The 19,825-nt window shown below is 52.9% G+C and overlaps 5 protein-coding genes across 5 annotated transcripts; 3 read left to right on the plus strand and 2 right to left on the minus strand.

The window, feature by feature from the left end:
* Positions 1 to 3,345: 3,345 nt before the first annotated feature.
* Positions 3,346 to 4,500, plus strand: BROUX77_002937 (uncharacterized protein; the record flags this gene model as incomplete). The annotated part of the gene is made up of 1 exon (XM_073747532.1): positions 3,346 to 4,500. The coding sequence occupies one exon, from the start codon at positions 3,346 to 3,348 to the stop codon at positions 4,498 to 4,500; it is 1,155 nt and encodes a 384-aa protein (XP_073608019.1).
* A 1,364-nt stretch (positions 4,501 to 5,864) lies between these two features.
* On the plus strand, positions 5,865 to 6,413 carry BROUX77_002938 (uncharacterized protein; the record flags this gene model as incomplete). Its single annotated transcript, XM_073747534.1, has 1 exon — positions 5,865 to 6,413. The coding sequence occupies one exon, from the start codon at positions 5,865 to 5,867 to the stop codon at positions 6,411 to 6,413; it is 549 nt and encodes a 182-aa protein (XP_073608020.1).
* Positions 6,414 to 7,917: 1,504 nt separating this feature from the next.
* BROUX77_002939 (uncharacterized protein) lies at positions 7,918 to 10,526 on the minus strand (the record flags this gene model as incomplete). The annotated part of the gene is made up of 2 exons (XM_073747535.1): positions 7,918 to 8,427; positions 8,502 to 10,526. The coding sequence occupies 2 exons, from the start codon at positions 10,524 to 10,526 to the stop codon at positions 7,918 to 7,920; spliced, it is 2,535 nt and encodes an 844-aa protein (XP_073608021.1).
* Positions 10,527 to 14,302: 3,776 nt separating this feature from the next.
* On the minus strand, positions 14,303 to 16,349 carry BROUX77_002940 (uncharacterized protein; the record flags this gene model as incomplete). The annotated part of the gene is made up of 2 exons (XM_073747536.1): positions 14,303 to 14,683; positions 14,757 to 16,349. 2 exons carry the CDS (start codon positions 16,347 to 16,349, stop codon positions 14,303 to 14,305), a joined length of 1,974 nt encoding a protein of 657 aa, XP_073608022.1.
* A 633-nt stretch (positions 16,350 to 16,982) lies between these two features.
* Positions 16,983 to 18,347, plus strand: BROUX77_002941 (uncharacterized protein; the record flags this gene model as incomplete). The annotated part of the gene is made up of 2 exons (XM_073747537.1): positions 16,983 to 18,133; positions 18,212 to 18,347. The coding sequence occupies 2 exons, from the start codon at positions 16,983 to 16,985 to the stop codon at positions 18,345 to 18,347; spliced, it is 1,287 nt and encodes a 428-aa protein (XP_073608023.1).
* Positions 18,348 to 19,825: the final 1,478 nt, after the last annotated feature.

Raw genomic sequence — 19,825 nt, forward strand, 5'->3', positions numbered from 1 at the left:
GTGCAGCGGCGCTTGCAGGAAGACGAGGGAACAGGCGGACCCTGGCTTCTGTGCGGGCACTCTACAGTAGGCCGAGGACGTGCCAGGGCTTGTTTTGTTATGCCATACCGTACTATGCTAGTTGGTCTCTGTCCTGCTCCCGCCGGCGGGTTCTGACATCGTGAAATGCGTGCTGCCCGTCTTCTATCACGCCTCGCAAACTGCCTCGTCTGTCTCTGTCTCTTCTCTCTACGCAAGAAGCCGTCATAGCTTTGTGCAAATTCTGTCCTGTCTCTTGTCTGGCAGCCAGACAAGAGCCCAAGCTCCTCGGGATCTTCGGATTTCTCGCATCCCGACGTCTGTTCCACCAGGAAAAAAACTGGCATATTATTCTGCCATTGCTTATTTTTCGGGCGGACTTTTACCCTAATTTTTTGGCTTTGGCTTTGGCTTCATCTTTCGACTAGTCAACACTTGTTGCACGCTTTTTCTTTTTGTCCGATTTTTCTTGCTCTTGAGTTTCTTCTTCGCCGTGGACACTGTTCCAGGCCATCCCGTGATCCATGCCCCAATCTGAAGTGCCGTAGAACATCTGCCACGGGCTCACCACACCACCATAAGCTCGGCCGCCGTAGCCAATGATTGACAGACACAAATAGGCGCAGAGGCACACAGGGACAGAATCTGCGGCAATACACTGCCTCCTTCTGCCTAGTTGTCTGTCTGAATTCATGCGCAAACATTGCATCCCGGGTAGTGCCATGGACGTCAGGAATAGACCTTCAGCGCAAACTCTCGCCCCTGGCACGTCTGCGCGGCTCTCGTCAGGACTCCGTGAAGAAAGGCGCTGGGAATAAGCCCGCGTGTAGTTTCAAGTCAAAGATTTGTTTCTTTTTTTTTCTATTTTTTCTTTCTATTTTTTTTTCCTCCTCCCCTCTCCTCCTCCTCGCTGATCTTATCAACCTTGATTCGCTTTTAGATTTAAGCTTGGGTCTAGGAACCCATTCAAACCTTATCGTCGTACACATTGTTTTTTTCTCTCCCTTTTCCGCTGTCTTCGTGACTATTTAGCGGGTTGTGCTGATGGCCCCCAAATTCCACAATTAGTCCCCAGAAAAAAAAGTCATGTAACCACATAGTTACAGAAAGTATAAAAGTGCCATCGCCCGAACCTTCTCCCGGCCTGGAGTCTCCCCTCCCGCGCCCATCGTAACCTAAACCACATGGCCGACATACCCTGCCGTGTTTGTCCTTGCCACGCACATCGCTCCCCTCGTCTGCATTGGCCGTTCTATCTAGTCTGATGCAGCCCCGTACTACACGCCTGTCGTCTCCCTGTTATCTGACCTCGCCGAGATGTCTAAACGGCAAATACGGAGAGAACCGTTTTTGCAGATATAACTAGTTAGTTATACAACCCGTTTTTGTATGTAGCCATGTACTAGCCAACCAACTACATAAACGCTGTATCTATGCATCCAGCCAGCTGCACCCAAAATCTATGTACGGCCCATCTGTCTCCCCGTCTCTCCCTCAGTCTTTCTCGGGCATCCGGTTCTACTAGTCCCCGTCGTCCAATCTACAGCCTCAGGTAATGCGCCCGGACGCTTCAAAAACCTGCCTGCCTGCTTCTGCTCTCGTCTTGTCGTCTGCCGCATTCCTCAGCCCACCCCTACTTCGCTCCCGGGGCCCGGCGTTTGTCCGTGACACCGAACCCTGCACCATTTCGACCGAACCAGCATCAATGTACTTGTAGCCAGAGCACAGAAACATGGGCTTTAAAAGGAAGAAAAAAAAAGACACAGCCAAAACAGGCCCCCCTGTTTACCCACAGCTCTGACAGGCCCAAGCCCGGGGGGAGTTTGCTAGGGTACCGCGTCATAGATAAACACCCACACAGAGCATACAATTCTTTTCTTTTGCGGGCTGCTAATTTTGACTCTGATAACCACAGGGCGTAGCGGATTCCAGCTGATAAATCAGTCGCGCGCATCAAATGCTTCCAGCCTTATGCTATAGAGCTTCTATGGCGCTTCTCTCATGCCGTCCCTCCCACACCACACCGAGTTGTCTTGCCCCACCCTAGGCTTTGTCATCAAGACACATCTCAGCTGTAACTACATATTATTCTCACAAGACAACCGCCCCGCCAATGCCGCCCCGGCCTGCACTGCCTCGTGGAGTTCATTTCATCTCCGGTCGCCAGCAAGTTAAATTAACCACATCACATCGTTCGTCTATCTCCAAAATCAGACAACATTGCCCAAACAGCTTTTATGCTTGGCTTCGTTCATTTCTGTTCTCGAGTCTTTGCTGCTGGGGTTACACACTCGATTTGCCCGTGATTACTAATTGCTTTATGTTCCTGGTTCTTGACGAGCCCTTCTTCCAACCTTCCAACCAGTTAGACATTGCTCGCCTATGTAGCACATAGTTCCGTAACAATGTAAAGAGTTGCATACAAACTACTTCACTTCGCTCCACTTTGCTCTTATCTGTGGTCTCTCCATCACCACGCCCATTACTCAGCCAGCACCACCACAAAACCAGACTTAACTAGTTTCCACTCCATTGATAAAGGGTTTTCTGCTTATGATTTCATTGGTAAGCACCTCCATCCAATGCTATCTCTGTCCATAGTTATAGATGTTGCTGCAATATTGAGTGGCATGGTGCCGCTCGCCTGCTACTGACTTTTGGCTCATGGCTCCCTCTTGAAACCCCCGACTCTGCTATCCCAAGCCCCTCTGTTCCATCTGCCATGTTTAGCACCTGTACGTACATATCATCTCTCTCCCCCGTCTACTCTCCGTCCGCCCGGCCTTTTGCCGGACCGCGGATTGACCGTGCCTCGATAGCCTTCCGCTTTGATTAATTGAATTCTTTAACATCTACCTACGGCTATTGCCAAGCAATACATGGCACAGTCTGAATGGAAGCAGTTGGATCACGCCATCCTCCAAACAACTCCCGGATTGATTTGGTTATATTCTTTTTACTCCCAGACTGATCTGACCGCCTATTGCCGTGACCTGAAGCCCAATATAAGCTACTTTATCTTAAACCATAACACATCAAGCGGCAACGTGCCTGAGTGGTTAAAGGGTATGACTAGAAATCATATGGGTTCGCCCTCACAGGTTCGAATCCTGTCGTTGTCGATACACACGTAAGTGTCTCGAGTATCATTTAATCCTGACTCTCTTTTCTTTCCTTTTTTTTTTCTTTTTTTTTTTTTTTTTTTTTTTTTATTTCTCGCAGCTGTCCCTCGACCGCCAGACTTCCTTGGGCCGTGGGTGGTGATGCAAGGTCGCATGCAGCGGTCTGTGGTAGTGGGCGACTTCAACCTCCACCACAGTAAGGCCAATGTGGGGCATACTGGGTGAGCTCAGGAGTATGCTTCCATACGAGCTGTCCACGAGCTTCCCGCCGCCGTGCAAGGGCAAGCTACCTTCGACCCGGGCCCCGATCCGGGGTGACAAAGAGGCTGCCGCTGCAGCACACCTCGCTCTGGTCCGCTCCTCCCCCCCCTCAGACCTGTGGCTATACACAGACGGCTCGAAGCTGAGTCCGAACAGGGTTGGCGCCGGCTGGGTAATTATCCAGGGGGGACAAGTCCTGCTCTCGGGAAACCGCCCGGTCCCTTTCCGCGCCGAGGTGCACGACGCCGAAGTGCTGGCCATTGCCGAGGCCATAACCGCCGTCGACCTGCGGGACAAACCGCGGTGCCGCAAAGTCTGGATCTGTTCAGACAACATGGCAGCGGTGAGTAGACTCACGTCCCGGGACGTCAAGCCCGGAACCTCCGAGGAACACCTTCGGAGAGCCCAAACAATTTGCGCGGACTGGCTACGTCCCGACGCCAACCATCCGAGGCCAAGACCGTGGCCAGATGGAGCCATTGAGGTGGAAGCGATCTGGGTTCCAGGCCACTCCGATGTCGTGGGCAACGAGCTCGCCGACAGACAAGCCAGGTGGGGTGCAGACATAATCACCACAAGGACTGGCATGTCACTCTCCTGGGCACGCAGTGAATTCCGCGCCCGGGTCACTACCGCATTTCGCGCCTGGTGGGAGGCAGAGGGTCGCAACTCCAGACCTCACCTGCGCCGCCCGGTGCAGGCCCCGAAGAAGGCTTGGACAAGTCTCCTTGACGAGACCGATCGCAACCTCGCCCGCGCGGTGCTGACAGCTTTGTCAGGACACGGCGACTTTGCGGCCTATCACCGCCGTTTCGAGCACGAGGACGCCGTGCTCTCCTGTCCCCTCTGCGGAGCCGACACGAGCCCGGAGCACATCTGGGTTTGCCACCACAACCCACAGCGGGTGTCCAGCAGCTTCTTTCAGAAGTTGATCGGTACCAAGCGCGGAGCCTGCTGGCTGGCCGCCAAAGCAGCCAAAGCCCCCACGGCCCTGCTGGCTCACCGCCGCACGAGGCCGGACACGCAGGCGCAAGACGCGGCCCCTCCCGCGCTCCCTCTGCCATCTGGAGACGGCGTACCTTCGGGGTCTCCCCCTTAGCGCGTTTGCGCTGCCATCACCTCCCCTTTTTCCTACTTGTTTCTCTCTTTATTTGTACTTCCCTTTGTTGTTTCCTTTGTATTTGTTTTTATGTTTGGTCTGCATCAGCGGCGAGGCCAGGACTCTGGGCCAGGTTTGGGGCCACACAAGCAAAGGACAGCCTCTGGGCTGGGCGGGTGGATACACTTTAGTCATGACACTTTGTGCGGGGGGTTTCTGTATGCATGGTTTGGATTTTAGGTTTCTGTTTCTGTATGTAATTTCTGGTACTACTTGTAGTCCCCTGTCGTATGCCGAGAATACCTCGCGAGTAGACAGGTAAATAAAGAATCAATCAATCAATCAAGGTCGCATGCAGAATTCCATTTACTGGTTGTCCTACGCTCGCGCGGGGGTCGAAGGGCCCCGATGACCAAGGTCTTCTCATATTTGGCAGGCCCGAGAGGGCCTGTGTCCGCCTCACGGCAGACCGTGTAATGCATTTCATGTAGCTTAGTCACGTTAAATAAAGTCAAGTCAAGTCAAATGGTGATGCAAGGTTGGCCGAGGTAAATTTGCGGGTGAAACCGCCGTGCCGCAAGGTCTGCGTCAACTCTGACAACATCGCAGCCGTGAGACGACTCACGTCTTGGCACGTCAACCCCAGAACCTCCGAGGAGCGCCTCCGGAGGGGCTTTAGGTCACTTGTGCGGGCCGCTTACGTCCTGGCTCTGCCCAATCGCGGCCAAGACCATGGCCCAGACGGAGGTGAAAGCGATCTGGATCCCTGGCCACTCCGACGTCATGGGCAACGAGCGCGCCGACGCACAAGCCAAATTGAGGGGCCGGGGCAGACACATGGGCGAACGGCATGTGGCTTTCCGGGGCCCGCAGGTATTTTCGATCCCGCCTCAACGCTGCTTTTCGTGTGTGGTGTGTGGTGTGAAGAGGAGGACTGCGCCGTGCAACTTCATCTGCGCTGACCAGTGGAGGCCCTCAGGAAAGCCTGGAAGAGCGCTCTAGACGGGGCAGATCGCAAGCTCGCTCGCGCAGTCTGGACGCGGCGATTTCGCAAACTACTGCCGGCCGGCGCTTCAACCCCGAGGACGCCGTGCTTTCCTGTTCCCTCTGCAGAAGAGGAGCAGAAGCCGCCCCCAGAGCACATTTGGGTCTGGGCCCGCAACCCACAGCGTGTGTCACGAAAGTTACCTTTACGTCAGAAGCTGATAACTCCCCAGCGTGGCGCCACTTTTCCGTTATTTCCCAACAAATTTTGAGCCCGGTGCATTGATCGATACGTTTTTGTTTCTTCTACGCTTTTCCTGCACACAACCTCTATCTCGACATAGTCTTATTCCCGAACCAAAATGAGCGGCGCATTGTAAATGAGGACACCCCTCAATGGCTTCAACAAGCATGCCTGGAAGAAAAAGTTGATGAGACTTCTGGCCATTGAAGGACTTATTCTTGTGGTCCCTCCTACTGATATAGAGTTCATCCCGACATCTGAGCAGTTGAGGAACACGGCCTGGGCCATGATCTCGGGTCTAAACTACAGCTGGGCAAGTGAGGTGGACTTCTGCAAAATCCCCCGCGAGGCGCTTGAACAGCTGCGGAGGAAGTCCGTCAACTACCTAAAATACCAGAAAAAGGCGGCACTGAAAGCCACCTGCTCTCCCGTGTACACAGGCAACATCTCTGACACGTGGGACCAACTCTTGGACCACCAGTACTTTTTCAAAGAGCTGGAGACGGAGGACACCCCGCCGGCCCCGGTCCGCAGTTGCTTGCTGCTTCTTGTAGCACCGGCACTGCCGCCGGCTATGCAGAATACAATCGATTTCGGTCTCGAGTCCAAAGTACCCGCTTCTGAGATCATCCGCCAGTTGATGGCATTAGAGCGCGAACAGCGCACCGCAGCCACGACGCAGTAGGGCCTAAACCAACCGACGTCCTCGGCCCCTCGGAAGAAGCCCAAGAACAAGCTGGACGGCAAATGCTACATCTGCCTCAAGCCAGACCACAAGCGGGCAGACTGCCCGTTTCTCCCACAACTCCTGCAGCTTCAACAGCAACGTGGGGTTTCCCCCCGTCTCCATGTTTGCCGATTGTGGTGTCCACCATATAAGCAAGTCAGTGACAAGCTTCTAGTAAAAGACCAACCGAATAGAGGAATAGCTGGGGGTTGACTGCAATTAGTAAAGCTAAGAGCTTAGGCCTAAAGGAGGTCAGGGCGGGTAGATAGCGCAAATCGTAAATTCTTCATTCCAAAGACTTTGGATGTCGCTGAACTCAAACATGACGTGTTGTCTGTATCAAAACTGTGCGACCAAGGCATTAACCGGGAACGTTGATGCCGAGAACTTCGCCTCCAGTGACGGCCCAGCGAAGACGGCCCTCTAGGCTAGGCAAGATGACGATATAAATGTGATTGATGTATTACCTGAAACCCAGTTTTACAGGATAATTTACCCCAAAAATCGACCTAAGAAGACATTGAAGATCTGGTGATGCCATAAGAGGCAATCTCAATGTCCAAAGACTAGAGACTTGGGCTCAACATCACCGCCCGCTTGTTCATCAAGATGCCAAATTACTCTGGCCCAGAGCAAGAAGTGATGATGTACCCGCCTCACAGCGGGGCAGTCTTATGCTCTCTCCATGTATCTTATTCCACATTGAATAATAACTAGTTAGTTAGACAAATCAACTCAAACTTCAAATCATGTTCAACAGAGTCTCAAAACAAATTGACCACATGATGAAATACAGATGAGAGAGCCCAGCAAAAAAACATAGAAAGAGCAAAAGACCCCCCTCCTCCACCTCCCCCACCAACATAAAACAACCCAAAGGTAATGTGTCCAAGACGAGATTAGAAAACAACAAGAAGGAGATCGAAAGACGTAAAATAAATAACATTAGGTATTCCAGGAGTAGAGACATTGCATGAGAAACATGAACCATAATAGACAGTCCATGAGGGAAAAGGAAAAGAAATAGAAGAAAATGACACCAACATCAAAAAAAAAAAAAAAGGAAGAAAATGCAAAGATGGTCCCGGGTAGCGTTAGCCTTGACACCTCCATGACTCGTTGTCGTCTTGTCAGTCGTCATTTCGCCTGTCCCAAACCTCGATTGCATGTGGTAGTTTGTGTACTCGTAGCATTGCGTATGTAGATCCAGCACAGCTCCCCCTTCCCTCTGCCTTTCGCACAAACCCTGTTCAACTCTCTCGCCCTCTTCCAAAAAAGACGTGAAACTTTCCATGTCCGTCATTGAAGGAAGGAAAGAGGAAGAAGAAGAAGAAGAAAGAAAAAGGAGTATATATATTAGGTAAAAAGGTTCGCGTCATTCTCTTTTTTGTTTTTCTTTCTGTTCTTGCCTTTGTCTTCAAAACCTCCCGTTCACCGCGACAGAAAAAAAAAGGACTTCGATTTATTTACCAGTCAACTTGAACGACAACAAGTCTGCCAAGCTGGACAGCGAGCAGCCATGCTTGAGGAACTCGTGCTGCAAAAGCTCTTCTGCCGATGCTCGTCTAGGGACATCGACGCAGAGGCAGAACGACAGGAAGTCGCGCAGCTCCTTGCTGGGCTTATCCGGCCGCTTGAGTCTGGGCGTGCCGTTGGTGGCAATCAGGTACAGAGCCTTTAGCGGCTCCTCGTTCAGGTACGGCGGCTCCGACTCGATCATCTCAATGGCCATGATACCCAGTGACCAGATGTCCACCTTGGGGCCATACTCTTTTTGTTTAACAACCTCGGGAGCCATCCAGTACGGAGTGCCCACCATGGTGGCACGCTTCGACCGCTGCTCCGACAGCTTGGCACAGAAACCGAAATCTGTAATCTTAACATTGCCCCGAGCATCCAGTAGGACGTTGTCCGACTTGATGTCACGATGGATGATGTTTTGGGAGTGGAGGTGGTGCAAGCCACGGCAAGTCTAAACAAAGCGTTAATATTCAAGTACCGAAACGTTAGGCCTGTTAGGTCTACTAGTGTGCCAGTGGAACTTACCTCCAAAGAAATGGTCGAAATTTGCTCCTCCGTGATCACAGAGTTGTTGTCAATAACATCAGTCAGAGGGCCACCCTCCATGTACTCCATGACGACCCAGAGCTCAGCACCGTTATTGCGTAGGAAAGCATCAACAAAGTTGACAATGTTCTCGTGGCGGCTGTCCTTCATGACCAGAATCTCATTGACAATCAGCTCCTTGCGAGGCTGGTTGGCAAGATCCATCTGCTTAATGGCCACGTAGGCGGGCTTGTCAGCCCGGCCAGTACGAGCTTCGTTGCTCTCAATAACTCTACGCGCAGGCTTCGAGGTCGTGTCAGGCTTGACTCTGGCAACGTAAACGGAGCCGGAAGCACCCTGACCAATCTTCTTTTGCTTCTGGTACGATATGTTGGGGTCCTCTTTTGATACGGCATCGCGTAGACGTGCCATGATCTCGCCCTCTGACATGGTGGACATGCGCACGTTTTCCTTGCGGGGCTTGCTGAGCTGGGCTTCAGCATCCTTTCTAGGATCATCAGCTGTCGGAGGAGCAGGTGTGGGTTTGGAAACATTGAGGGGCTTAACAGGAGCAGGTAATCTGGATTGTTGAGAAGTAGCCGAGGGCCCAGGGGAAGCACGTGGTTGAGAAGAGCCACTGGGGCCAGTGTTTTGGTAGCGAGGGCCGGATGAAGACTGCGGAGGACGTTGCGAGGAGTTGGCAGAGGTAGGAATGCGACCAGGCGCTGGAGGTGCTGGGCGCTGGGCACGAAGAGGAGCAGGAGATGCAGCACCTTTGGGAGTCGAGGGTGCTGCGCGAGTAGGGTTGTAGCGTTCTGAGGAGGGGTTGCTGTATCCTCCGCCAAGCTCCTGCTTGGCCAAAGGAATCTTTGTTTGTGGGATTGAAGCGTTGTAGGCCTCCTGCTCCCGACGCTCCCTTTCCTGGAGTTCACGCTGGCGCTGGGCCTCAAGCTGCTTTTTGCGCTGTTCCTCACGCATAGCATCCTGTTGCTGCTGCTGTTGCTTCTGCTGCAGTAGTAATTGCTGCTGCTGTTGTTGTTGTTGTTGAGCAATTTGCTGCTGCTGCATCTGTTGTTTCTGGTCGGGAGGAGTTGGGCGCATAGGCGCTTGGGACATGTTGTCGAAGGTAGGTTGACGCTGAGGCGTCATCTGTCTTGGGGGTGCTACTGAAGCACCACCGCCGTTGTATGCCATGGGCTTGGAGATGGCACCGTTGGGGACACCGTTGTATTGTTGCGGCTGGTCATTGGCCTTGGTGAGATCGGTGTAGAAATCGAGAACTTCAAAGACGGCCTGGGGGTTACGCTCGTAGTCTTCCTTGGTGATGGCCGAGTTGTTGAGCAGCTTGGACCACTCGGGCGGAAGGCCAACAAATTGACCCGACGAGGGGTCGAAGCCGACGTGTACGGCATGGGAGAAGTTGGTGGGGTTGCTGACACCACCGAGTCCGGGACAGGAGCCGTAGATTAAATCGATCCATTCGTACAGGTCATCGTCGCTCTTGACTCTGATCTGAAGAGTCTTGGTGACGCCGTCGTCATCACCGGGGCTGTTGGAGGGGCCGTTGGGGTTGCGCTTGATTTCTAGAATGGTGCCGGCGGCCTCAAGACGACCTACGTTGACAACGTCACGTAGGAACAGGGTATAGGATATTTTCCCGCCTTCAGTCTTGTGGAAATCAAGCGACTCTTTGCGGAGAATAAGAAACTTGTTCTTCCAGGGCTGAATGAAGTTTTTGCCCTCTTTGACCTGGGCCCAGCCTTCCTTCTTGACAGCGACGCCACCTTGGCCATCGTTGCCGTTGTTGATGGGCCGAGTCTGGATGGGAAGCGCGATGGTGGTTCCGGAGTATGTTGAGGGTTGCGCGCTTCGCATGGAAGCCATCGCCATGTTGTTCATGCTACCAGGGAGATTGGTGTTGGGTGTGAGGGCTAGCTTGGGTCGGTCGCCAGGTGGTCGAGGGGCGGGGCCTGGGTTCATGAACTGGCCTGGGGTAAAAGTGCTGCCGCCGGTGTTAGCAGACATGGTGGCTGGTAAAAAAAAAGGTACGCTGCAGTCGTTTTGTGGTGCTCGGCTCAAAGTCGTTCGGTGGGTGGTGGGTGGTGGGTGATTATTTGAATTCAGGTGATGTATTGCCGCTTACGACCGGTGAAAATGGGGCGAATGAACGAATGAGCGAGTGGTATGTAGTGGGTGTACGTGCGGATAAAAAAGCCCTTGAACTTGCAGGCGCCTGGCTGGAGCTGTCTCTGAGGTAAAAGTAAGGTGATGTGGGAAAGCTTTGACCTGCTGGGGTGAGGAGAGGAGGAGGATTTGGGCTGGAGCGACGGAAAAGGGGCGGATAAGTGTGTGTGCAAGTAGTTAGAGGATCAATAGATTGGTTAATAAGGGGTGGTAGTGCTGTGGTGGATGTTTGTGCTGGTGGTCACAGGCCTAACTGTGTCTAGTAACAGTTCCGTCGCCTGCGCTCACTAGAAGGCAGGCAGAAGATTATCGTTTCACTATCTAAGTAGATAGTGCGATCGTAGATGGTGGGAGGTAGTGCAAAAGCAGCAGACTTGGAGATGGCACAGACAAGGCCAAATCTACAGAGTAGGCTAAAGACGACTACAGACGAGCAGTCTTTCTAGACATGTTGCGCCACGTATTGTGAATAAACTTTGGCTAGGGTGGGACGATCCCACAAGCCTAGTGTAAGAGTCTCGATAGTTACTATTCGCCACTGGCGATTTCTATATGGTAGGTGTCGGCGATGGTGGTGGTGTATGTATTGGGGGACTCGTGAATGCGCGGCTTGCGGTGATTTCGAGTCGTTGAGCTTTGTCGAGAGCTAACATCAAATGGTGATCTGACCTGTTCTGGGGCACGGCACGGAAACCAGAAGAAGACTAATTGAGATGTGACTCTGCTCCTGCGCCTTAGATCCAAATGGCGGGTTTTGTCGTTGGAGGCGACTCAGTAGACGGCGTAACCACCAGTGGCAGTGATGGATGTATGAATGTATGTGTGTGTGTGCGGGGAGGGCGCAGCAAAGGTAACGAACGGCTTTCAAGCCGAACACAGAATTCAAGGCAAAAGCCGAGGGAGCAAGCAAGCAGTAAAAGGGCAGGCATGAGACTTACGTTTTTGGTGTTGCCATCATAAAGAACAGCAACGTACAAGGCTCGGCGCGATGTTGGAGGAGGGGGAGGCAGCAGGTTTATGTAAACAGAGGCGATCGGATTTCGTTTTGGGGAAGAAACGACAGTGTTTCTGAATTCTGAACAGACAAGCCTGAACGCCCTGGTAAACAAGGTCGTCTGTGGCTCAAAACAAGGAGCGAGGAGGACTATGTGCTTGTCTGTACATGTACAAATCTTAGGTCAGCTTATTATGGAGGGGTCTGTGAGTTGCCGTGTCTGGTTTTGGTGGTGGTGGTAGCGGCAAGCGTAGCAGACGAACGGAGGGACACATTAGGCGGTTGTGCTGTAGGTTGCGCCTGTGTATACAAGCATTATACTTGATGACGCCTGTAGTATAGCGGGCGGTCGGGCGGTGGGTGTGTTTGTACTTCCAGCGCTGATTTGGTGAGCGCTGGGGACAGCACCTACAAGTAGTTAAAGTATTGGCCGTCTTGCAGGTACTTGGTTACATGGGCGTGGTTGGGTTTAGTGCGGCTATATGGAACTCGCTATGTTTCGCAGGGTATGCGCGGGGGGCTGAGGCAAATGAACAAACAATCAGAGGAATGAGGGGTCGCGACTTCAGCCGTAGCAGAATAGAACAGAACAAGAGCGGCGGCAAGGACTAGCCAGGAATGAATGTCGAGTCAACTGGAGTTTGTGCTTGGGCCGTGGCGGTAGGACAGCGGCTTTACGTGTACACGTAGTGCAAGTAGCAATATATAGGCGGGTTATTTTACACGTCGAGGTCGGAGGAATCCAGGCAAGGCCGGGGGTTGCAGCAGAAGAGCCCGCCAGGGCCAAGGTTCAGTCTAGAGCAGGCGCCAGCCATAGGTCAGCAGCCAGTAACTGGCAGATTGGACACGGCGAAGGTGCGTCTGATGGGACGACTACCTGCCAGCTCAGCGGGAGAGATGTAGGATGGGACGAAGACACCCACCTGCATAACATAGCTAGCGGCTAGCCTGGTAGACAGGGCTCTACAGAAGCGGAGCTTCAGTTTTGAGTTCAATAGAATGGGCCATTAACTCCGGGCTGAACAAGGAAGAGCTGGCCCCAGGTGGAAGATAAAAGCCGGCTGCTATGTAACCTGGCGGACGGCTATATTGATGTGACGGCGATGGCGATGGCGATGGCGATGCGCTGCGCTGCGTGGTCTGAAGGAATTGATCTCGGACAAGGTGGAGCTCCTTGAGAAAACTTCACACACATTTCTACATTTTCGGCAGCAAGCCCTGCACCTGCCCAGTTTCGCGATGTTGTCGGGGCGGCCACGGCCCGGGATGGCATAACCCGGCTTTCATATGTACATATGCACATGCATAATTGCACTGGTAGTTGGCTATTTCTTGTAACTAGCCAACTAGTTATTCCTGCTTCATGTCAGTTCATGGAAAGAGGCGATGAACACCCTTCCTTTTCTTTTCTCGCCCCAAGCCGAGACAAGCCAGGGCAACACTTGCAGAAGTGATGAAAGCACCGTGTGTGGCCAGAGGCTATCTGCACGGTTGCAGGTACTTGTTCCACAGCCGAGACCTTGCGCAACAAAGCCCGCAAATCCGTGTACTTTCAGCGTTTAAATCTGACCCCATGCACTGCTGCCGGCTCTTTGACGGAGGGCGGGGGGATTGTTCACTTGGATGAGATTTAAAATGAGTGAGACGCCTTTGTTGGCTTTGAGAAGACTTCGTCCCTGAATCGAAACACAGTAGCCTCTTTGCGAATCGCATCCTGTTTGTTTACCGGGTGAGCGTGTAATAAACACGGTATATTGTTTAAGAGCAGCTGACGATACTTTCATCCACGGAAACCAACAGCTTATACCTCACCTCCGCTTGTATAACTGCTGCCTGCGCTTCTTGTGAATCAATATCGATTCATCTTACTGTACGCTACATGCCGTGCTGTGCCCTCGGAGGGATCAGCCTCTCATCAGCTCTCGTGCCCCGAGGCTTCCTGTGAACTAGGAACCACCATGTACACACGCATATTGCGAAAGCTTCCAGAACACAGACCGACTGCCCTGCCGAACTCAGAAACATGGACATCCAAGGGAGAAAAGAGGCGACAGCGAGGAAACAGAAGAAGATTAAATGCGCCGGAATGAGCGAGGAGAACAGCAACTTGCAAGTCCTTGTAGCAAAGGGTTGGTTTTGCAGGAAGTAAAACAGAAAACATGCTCGCACATCTTGTTTTCTTTCATCTGTTACCACACACGTGTAGACATCCATGCGCTCGTACCCTAAACTAAACATGCTTGAGATGTGCGCATCATCGAGTTTGAGTCTCTCTCCAGGTCATAGCAGAGTGCTTCAGATCGGCCTAGACCATTCGATATATCCGATCTGAAAACCGTATCCATAGTCTTAGCGCCAGGTCATAAATTCTCATCGTCTCAATACCACTCAAACTAGAAGAAACTCGACTTTTACTTTTTTATTGTCTATTGTATCTCTGATCCGTTTTGACCCTTCTAGACTTCATCGTCATTACGTATATAACTAAGTATGATCGCCTCAAATCTATTAGCCACGGTAAAGCCCGGTGCTCACTCCGATTTCGTTTAAACCCCATCGGCGCACAAAGACAAAAAAAGATGCAAAATAGCCACATTCATTGCCTCCAGCAAAACTCATGTATCTAAGCCTTCTGGCCGTCAAACTTGGGCAGCTCCTTCTCGATATCCGCCCAGGTCTTCTGGCCGGCGACTAGGGCCCGGACAGCCTCGATGATCACGTCCTCGTCTCCACGAACCTGCGTCATCGAGTCACGGTCACGCAGGGTGACGGTGTTGTCACCGACCGACTGGAAGTCAATCGTGATACCCAGAGGGGTGCCCAGCTCGTCGTTACGGCTGTAACGTTTGCCAATGGTGGCACCCGAAATATCAGTCCGGACCCAGATGCCCTGGCTGGTCAGCTTGCGGCAGATCTTGTCTGTCAGGGGCTTGAAGTCGGGGTTGTTGGACAAGGGGACAACAAGGACCTTGGTGGGGGAGATGGTGGGAGGGAAAGACAGGACCTAGATCATGATAATGTTAGTGCCATGCCAAAAAAGCTTAAGAAAATGGAATATTGTCGTGTGCTAGACTTACACCACGAGCCTCATCACCGCCATCGTCGGCGGCACGGGTCCAGTAGCTGTGTTCAATCAAAGAATACATGATACGACCAATACCGAAAGAGGGCTCGATGACGTGAGGGAAGTATTCGCGAGTGTGAATGATGCTCTTCTTCAGCTCAATCTTCAGGGCCTCAGCGCCAATGTCCGAGGGAGCAGCAACACCGGGGACAGTGACGGTGATCTTCTTATCCTCAGCCAGCTTCTTGGAAAGGGCCGCAAGCTCTTCCTGAGGCAGAGCGAGCAGGTGGTTCTCCACAGTCTTGGCATCCTTCTTGAACAGAGGACCAAAGACCTTACGGTTAGGCTCAACCTCCCACTTCTCCTCCTCAATGGGAGTGTCCAGGCGCTCACGAACAGTCAGGGGAGCGCCAGTGCGCTTGGCGTGGGCCTCCAGATCGTAGGCAGCACGGTCGGCGCAGCCAACACACTCAACCCAGCCAGAAGAGGTCAGCAGCTCGCAGTCCCAGCAGTCAGCAGCGTAGTGGGCCATCTCGTTGGCCATGTGCTGGCGGAAACGCAGCTTGCTCATATCGACACCAATCTTCTCCATGAACTTGTTGATGCGTACCAGGTAGTAACCCAGGGTCTCGTTGTTGACCAGACCGCTGGAGACGGCCTCGCCAATCTTGACCTTGCGGACGTCGGTCTTACCATCTTGCTGGGTGTGGCGGTCCAGAAGAACCAGCTCGGTATCGGCGATTTCGGCGAAGCGAGCGTGCTTCTTGCCGCTCTCGGGATCAACAAAGTGCTCGATCTCTGCCATTAGGAACTCACGCACACGTAGTAGACCACCACGGGGCGAGATTTCGTTTCTGTAAGAGCGACCAACGCAGGCGGAGGCAAAGGGCATGGAGTTGTTGTTAAACTCAAGCAGCTTGGAAAAGTTCAGGAACTGGCCCTGAGCGGTCTCGGGGCGCAGGAAGCCAACGTTGGCAGAGTTGGGGCCAATCTGGGTCTGGAACATCAGGTTGAACTGCTTGGGCTCGCCGGGAATGACACCAGTAGCGGGGTTCTTCATGTCGTACTTGACAATCAGCTCGCCAAGCTCAGCACCAGTGTAATTGTCAAGGCGGGCCAGGATCTCCTCGTACTCCTTGACGACCTCGTCAGTCAGCTTCTGGGCAGTAACCTTGGCGGCCTTCTTCTTCTTCTTAGGGTCCTCCTCCTCGGCGACAGTTTCGCCACGAGCCAACTTGTTGGCATTCAGTCGGGCCTTGAGGGTGTCCTTGACCCAGTGATCGGCACGCAGCAACTCGCCGTTCTTGGGGTCCTTGCACATCCAATCGGTGAACTTGTCGCAGTGGCCACTGGCCTTGAGGACATCGTAGGGGGTCAGAACGGTGGTATCAACCTCAAGCATGGCCTCCTCGTTGATAAAGTGCTTCTTCCACAGGCTGATGATGTTGTCCTGGAGCGTAACACCGGGAGGACCCATGTCAAAGAGACCGGCAGAGCCACCGTAGATCTCGAAGCCCGGGGTGTAGAACATGCGACGGCGGAGCAGTGCATCGAGAGCGGGGCGGTCGAGGGGCTGGCCCTTGAGGGTGGTGGTGTTGGAAGCCATTTTGGGTGCGTTAAGTTTGTTGCGGGCTGATTTGGAAGAGGCAAATCGGAACTGGTGAATGCCAGTCGGGAATGAATCAAAGCGCTTGGAGGGAAGCACAAAGAAGGTCTTATCAGCAGCTGCACGGCAGAGACGATTAGACAAAGGAAGACGATTGGATAGATAGCCGAACGGGAATCTAAGGCTCAGAAGCGGGCGCAGGCTGCTCAGAAGCGGCATTCACGGAGTTGAAAGAGGTACAGCTTTCGGGAAGTGGCTGTGACCAAACGGGCAAAAGAGTGCGGAGGGGTTATAGAGGTTGAGGACAAGCGTCAAAATTTGGCGGTGCCGCGAGTGTGTGACTCTTTCAGTTGGATTGAAGGGCCGGCGGGTGTTCTACAGAGCCCACTTGGGATGTTCACACGGGCCTGTATTCCAGATTCGGCAACTTGCCGGGTGTGGATTAAGGGTGCCGGCTAACCCCACTTATAGTAATTGACACCGGCTGTTTTGCTGATAAGCGATAAGGGAAAAAAAGTTTTGGAAAGCTTCAGGGCCAAAACCAAAGCAAACGAACTGGCTTGCCAATGTATTCTCGCTGGGCCAAAATCCTATTGCACCACCCACACACTCGCATCGCCAGTTTGATTCGCCATGGCGCCGACGTCTTCCCGCCCGCGAGGCTCGTTCTCGAGCATTTCCATTTCCAAGGGCGCCAACCGCCTAAAGCGCCAGGCGCTCTTCATTGAGCACAAGCGCAAGGTCACCAAAGAGCGCCACGAAGCCCGTCATCGCCGCCGGAAGGAAGAAACCAAGGACCCGCTCCTGAAGGCCGAACGCCTGGCCACCAACAAGCCCCAAACCATTGAAGATAAGCGTGTTTGGGATGCTTCTGAAGATATTGAGAATGCGCCCCTGGGCGTCGCCGTCGACGTGAAGCGCGCCCAGCGCGCACAACAGAAGCGCGAGGCTGCCGAGGCCATGGAACAGGACCTGTCGGAAGAGGAAGAGAGCGAGTCAGACCGCGACAGTATGCTAGACTCGGAAGACGAGGAGGAGATGGAAGAGCGAAAGCAGCGGAAAGAGCGAAAGGAGAAGCTCAAGGCGGCCGAAAAGGCTGCTGCCGATGCCGCAGATGAGAACCCCGACAACGAGCCTGCTAGCATCCACTTCCAAATGACGACCGACTCGCTGGCCAAAAAGTTCCCCAAGCTGTTTGAGGACGGCCCTCGCCCGCCGTCCAAGATCCTCGTGACGACTTCGCTAAACTCGACGCTCCACGACGAGGCCCGCCTCCTGTGTGAACTCTTCCCCAACTCCGAATATATCCGCCGCACAGCCCACCGCTACGGTCATAAATATTCTCTGCGTGAAATTGCCAAGTTTGCCCACAACCGCGATTACACGGCCATCGTCATGCTGAAGGAGGACCAGAAGAAACCTACCGGTCTGACCGTCACTTTCCTGCCGTCTGGACCGACTGCCACGTTCTCCATTAGCTCATGGCTTCTGGGCAAGTACATCCCCGGCCACGGCAACGCTACCGGACATATCCCCGAGCTCATCTTCAACGGGTTCCGCACGCCGCTGGGTATTCTCACAGCGCGAATGCTGGGCAACCTGTTCCCGAAGCAGCCAGAGCTCGTTGGCAGAACCGTCATGACCTTCCACTCCCAACGTGACTTTATCTTTGTCCGCAGACATAGATATGTATTCCGTGATCGCCGCGAAACTGAAAAGAAAATTGCCGGCGCAGATGGCACGGATCTCAAGGGTGTTGAAGACATTCGATCTGGTTTGCAAGAGTAAGTTTTCCGCGCTTATACCATGTCTCTGTTCTTTTCTTGTCAAGCGTATACATACTAACATTATGTTCTCTACAGGCTTGGACCTCGTTTCACGCTGAAGCTGAGGAGAGTCGATAAAGGCATCGGCAAGGCGGGCAGCGAGGGCGAAGATGCGTTGCAGTGGGAATGGAAGGCGGGCATGGAAAAGGACCGCAAACGCTTCAACCTATAGCTATTGGTTCGGTTTCTTTGGCATTGGCGTTCATGGTGTGCAATTTTTGGGATCCTGTTTTTCTTCTTGTTGGTTATGGCTTGATGGGTGTGCCTTGTCATATAAAACCGGCATGTCGCAGAGATTAAGGTCATGTTGTGTCATATAATAAAACGGTTCATTAGAGTCGTCGAACTCGATCGTATACCGGCCACATTTACTCCACTTTCAACTACACGCAGAAATGTAGAAAGTTATCTCCAAGCTTGATTTGATTTGATTTGATTTTATTCTTTTACGTCTACCTACTGTTATTTCGCAGCAATACGACGGCATATTCCGGACGGAAGCAGTCGGATGATGTCATCTTCCGAGCAACTCCCGGGCGGTCAGCAATTGCAGGTTCGCAGACTTCAAGCATCTCCTGTAACTTTTTAGGGACCGGCGTAAAAGCCAGGAGGACTCTCCGTCCAGCGCGGCCCGAGGGCACACCTACCTTTCCAGGGTTTGGTTACCTGGTATTTTTGGTTTGCAACAAACCGCGTGAAGTCTAGTCTAAAAGGCCACCGGCTCTCGGCACGGGGGTTTGTCCCCGGCGGATTACGCGTGGTTTTGTCCTTTTGCGGGCATGGCCGTTGCTGCAACTTTTGTCATTTTCCTCCTCTTGTAGCCGGCGCAAGGGAACAGGACTCCGCAAACTCTCCTCCTCTTGGAATCCTCCTCGACATCACCTTGTCCTCCAGATACCACTTCCCCGTTGAACAAAGGAAAACTTCCACAAAAACGCACCCCAAAAAGTGGACCCACGACAACAAAGCCCTGTGTGGAGCTACCATCCCCACCAACATTCGTTCGTCGGGTAAAAACCGGCGTGTTCAGGGGGCCCAAAAAGCCAAACCGAGATCAAGCGAGCCTCCAAAAGGGCTGGCGATCGAGTGTCCGAAAGAAAGAAAAAGTTGGACGTAATCGCGGCGTGTGCTATGGATGGAGCACAGCGTCGAGATCCCCGCGCCGCGGGTCGGACATCCGGAACCTTCAAAAGAGGCTGCCCTTCGAGTGTGAGTATGGCTCCCCGAGTTGAGTGATGGGAGCTCGAGAGACCGGCGATCGAGAAGTGTTGCGAGAGGGGGCGGTCGTCGGCAAGATCATCCCTCGAGAGGGGAAAAAGGCGGGCTCAGGGCCTCACGACTCGATTCATCGAGAATGACCGAAATCAGACAGGACGGAAAAGAAAGGACAGCAGCATTGGGAATATGTGCTGGTCGCTCTTCTAACCCACAACGAAGGGGAAAAGTTCGTCTTTGGGCGAGGGGGCGGCATCTTGAACTCAAAGGTACCCCCCCGAGGGTTGTAGGAGGGAAGGTTGATCTCCAAGCTTGAAAAAAAAAAAAAAAAAAAAAAAAAAAAAAAAAAGAAAAACACTTGCGTCTTATGTCATGATACTTGGCTGCCCCTTCAAGAAAGGCGTAATTGGTGTAGTGGTAACATTAATCGTTGCC

This window comes from Berkeleyomyces rouxiae (assembly GCF_048999995.1).
Source record: "Berkeleyomyces rouxiae strain 22BRR77 chromosome Unknown BrBRR77_ptg000002l, whole genome shotgun sequence".
Classification (NCBI taxonomy): domain Eukaryota; kingdom Fungi; phylum Ascomycota; class Sordariomycetes; order Microascales; family Ceratocystidaceae; genus Berkeleyomyces; species Berkeleyomyces rouxiae.